At 38.9% G+C, this 3780-nt stretch overlaps 1 protein-coding gene across 1 annotated transcript; it reads left to right on the forward strand.

Annotated features, from left to right (window-relative positions):
* Positions 1-2797: 2797 nt before the first annotated feature.
* LOC111909180 (uncharacterized mitochondrial protein AtMg00820-like) lies at positions 2798-3229 on the forward strand. The gene has a single exon (XM_023904964.1). It carries the CDS (start codon positions 2798-2800, stop codon positions 3227-3229), a length of 432 nt encoding a protein of 143 aa, XP_023760732.1.
* The last annotated feature ends 551 nt before the right edge of the window (positions 3230-3780 follow it).

Raw genomic sequence — 3780 nt, forward strand, 5'->3', positions numbered from 1 at the left:
ATTTCTTCTTCCATGAGCTTCTCTAATTCTTCAAGTTTATTCTCTTCATTAATGTTGAAAACCTCTTCTTGAGCATGATTCCCTTGAAAGCCATTTTCTATCACAAAAATTTCCTTTTCACTACCAACCCTCAAGGTGAGCTTAGAATCGCATATATCAACAAGGGCTCCAACAGTGTTAAGTAACGGGCAACCAAGAATAATCAGTACATTGGGATCTTCTTTCATATCCAATACCACAAAGGCTATTGGAAAAATAAATTTCCTAATTTTTATTAAAATATCTTCCACAATGCCCCTGGGTTGTGTCACTGAACGGTTCGCCATGTGAATAGTCATCCTTGTAGCCTTGAACTTCTGAATATCCAACTTCTGATAAAATGAATAAGGTATCAAATTTATGCTAGCCCCAGAATTGGCTAAAGCATAAACCTTCATGTTGTTCCCAAACTCACATGGAAGAGTGAGTCGTCTAGGATCCCCCATCTTCTTAGGTATGTCCCCCAATACAGCCCTTGAACTTTGCTCACTTAGAATAACTTTAGAATTCTACTTTAGTTGCTGACGAGTGTCTATCAAGTCTTGTAGAAAAATTTCACGACTCGACAAAGGGAGTATTAATCGGGATACCCTTCACGTGCCTAATAAACTCTATATGCTCTCTTTCCAGTGGACTAAGGGTAGCTTGGGAAGGAAATGGCAAAGCTGGTTGATAAGCTGAAACAAGGACGGAATTTTTTTTTCAGAAAGAGCCCACGCCGTGAGCATAGTGGGATCACGTCATGAACTGGGTGTTCCAGCAACTTCTTAATTTTTGAGTCTTGGCTTCTTTGGCTTTGGATCGGGCTGTTGTGGCTCCACTTCTAAAGCTTCTAGGAACTCAGAGATGGCCTCTTCTTCAGTATCTTTGGCCATTACGTGAGGTGGGTCTTCTTTTCAGGATTTTTTGGGGACATCTTCTTATAAACGAAAGTGGTTAGTTGACCAAGTTGCACTTCAAGATTATTGATGGAGGATTGTTGATTTTTTATTAAATCCTATTGTTTTATCATCAATTCATGATGATTCTTCATCAAAGTTCTTTGTTCATCAATAGCAGGATCAGTAGCCTTGTGTCTCTTTTCTAAAGCTTCCATAAACTTAACTAACATGGTCTCTAGATCGGGATTCTTCTTAGTTGGTGGTTGCTCTTTTTGTTAGAAGCCTCTGCCAGTTTGTTTATATTTTTCTTCCTTTTGCTTCTTGTATTCATCATAAGGCAGCCATTCTTTCTTTGGTTTCCTCCAATCTTCAACATACTTGTCCCTACTCGAATAGCAAACTTGAGCTTTCATGTTTCCATATTCATCCAAGTTGCAATCTTTTGTCAAATGTGGGCCACTACATCTCTCGCAACCAACTATAATTGCATGAATTGATTGGTCCATTTATGTCAGTCTCCTCTCCATAATGTTAAGCATTGCCATCACAACAACCATCTCTTCAGTTTGTGCACCCCCAACTCCTTTAATTAATAAACTTGTGCTTGGTGATCATGTTCGAGGTCCTCCTATTCTTAAGTTTGAAAAGGAACACTTGTGTGCAGCATGCGAAATGGGAAAGCAAAGCAGAAAGAGCCATCCTATTCGTATCAACACAATGATCATTGGACCGCTTGAACTTCTATGTATCGACTTGTGTGGGCCTTCAACTATCGAAAGCATCGGTGGTAGTAAGTTCATTCTTATTATAGTAGATGAATTTTCACGCTTCACCTGGGTTTTCTTTCTTAAACAGAAATCAGAGGCAATTTCCAAATTGAAAGCATTTATCAAGCAAGTGGAGCTACAAGTACGGAAAGTGGTGAGGAAAATAGGAAGCCACAATGGGCTTGAGTTCAAGAATAAAGAGTTTGAAGAATTTATGGTTGAAAAGGGAATAAATCACAACTTTTCTACTCCCTATACTCCACAGCAGAATGGGATCGTTTAAAGGCAAAATTGTTCCTTGTGTGAAGTATCTCGAACCACACTAAGCTTCGCTTCTCATCCACTCTATTTCTGGGCTGATGCCATTGCTACTGGACGCTACACTCAGAACAGATCCTTCCTCAACAAACGATTTTCAATTACTCCATATGAAATTATAAACAATCGTAAGCCCAACATAAAGTTTTTCCATGTTTTTGGTTCTAGATGCTTCATTTTCAATTCTAAAGAGAACCAAAACAAGTTTGACGTAAAAGCAGACGAGGGGATATTTCTTGGTAATTCTCTTACATCAAAAGCATTTAGGGTTTTGAATAAACGCTCCAGGATGATTGAAAAACCTACTATGTGACTTTTGATGACAATTTTACGAAGAAGATTCTAACAAGAGAAGGTATTGTAGAAGACACCTTTCTAGAATCCGGTCAAATCTCGGTCCCTATCTCCAATCTGTTTGAAGAATATATGCTACTCTTTGATGAACCAGAGAAGGCAATACACTCAGAAGAGAAAGCAGCTGATAACAGTATCAATAACTTCAAAAAGATAATCGATGATGTTGCAAAGGAAATGAAGGGTGGTCATCAAACACCAACCGAAAAAAAACCATCTAAAGACCCTCCAAGTGAAAGTTCTACATTTAAATGGGAAGGTTCATCGATACCAAAAACAACTGAAACACCTTTCGAGGGGGAGAATCCATCTCCACCAATGATCGTCCAACCAAAGGGGAGAGTCCTGAACCAGATATGAACTAAACTTCGCTATTTGAGGGGGAGAATGAAAATTCAAATGACGAAAGCGAACAATCGGAACTTGAAGAAGTAGTAAATGCTGAGTTGGATCCTGTTTATGACTCGAACTACCCTCCTCTTACAAAATGGACAAAGGATTATCCTAAAACGCAAAAAAATTGGTGAATCGTCTAAGCGAGTTCTCACACGCTCTCAACTTAAAGCAAAACAAATTGTTTTGTTCTCACAAGTTGAATATTGTATGTTTAATTCGTTTGTCTCCAAGATTGAAACAAAGACAATGAATGCTACCATTGATCACTCTGATTGGGTGCTAGCAATGCAAGACGAAATCCATGATTTTGAACGTAATCGTGTTTGGAGGCTGATTCCCACACCAAAGGATGCATCGGTGGTTGGTTTGAAATGGGTATTCAGGAATAAGCTTGAAAAAGAAGGTAATGTAATTCGCAACAAAGCGAGACTTGTGGTAAAAGGTTACTTTCAGGAAAAAGGGATAGATTATTAGGAGACCTTCGCTCCTGTAGCAAGGTTGGAATCTGTAAGAATCTTTCTGGCATACGCTGCTCATAAAAACTATGAGGTTCTCCAAATGGATGTAAAATGTGCCATCTTGAATGGAGAACTAGAAGAAACGGTGTATGTTGAGCAACCACCTGGGTATGTAAACGAGAAGTATCCTGATCATTGCTATGTTCTGGATAAAGCTTTATATGGTCTGAAGCAAGCGCCGAGAGCCTAGTATGAAACTCTAACTCGCTTTCTCAAAATGTCGAAATTTAAGCAAGGTTCGGTTGACCCAACCTTCTTTCTTAAGAAGGAAGGCGAACATTTAATGATAGTTCAAATTTATGTCGATGACATCATCTTTGGCTCCACGAATCCTAGCCTAATAGCTGAATTCAGGAAGTTGATGGAGACTAAATTTGAAATGAGCGCAATGGGTCCAATTAACTTTTTCCTTGGACTAAATATTAGACATGGACCAGAAGGCATATTTATTAACCAGGAAGCTTACACCAAGACTCTGTTGGCAAAGTATGGCATGTTAGGAGACTC

The sequence above is a fragment of the Lactuca sativa genome, chromosome 8 (genome assembly GCF_002870075.4).
Source record: "Lactuca sativa cultivar Salinas chromosome 8, Lsat_Salinas_v11, whole genome shotgun sequence".
NCBI classification, from domain to species: Eukaryota; Viridiplantae; Streptophyta; class Magnoliopsida; order Asterales; family Asteraceae; genus Lactuca; species Lactuca sativa.

Excerpts from the sequence above, each read along its gene's own strand:
- LOC111909180 (XM_023904964.1), top strand. The coding sequence starts at position 2,798 with ATGCTGAGTTGGATCCTGTTTATGACTCGAACTACCCTCCTCTTACAA.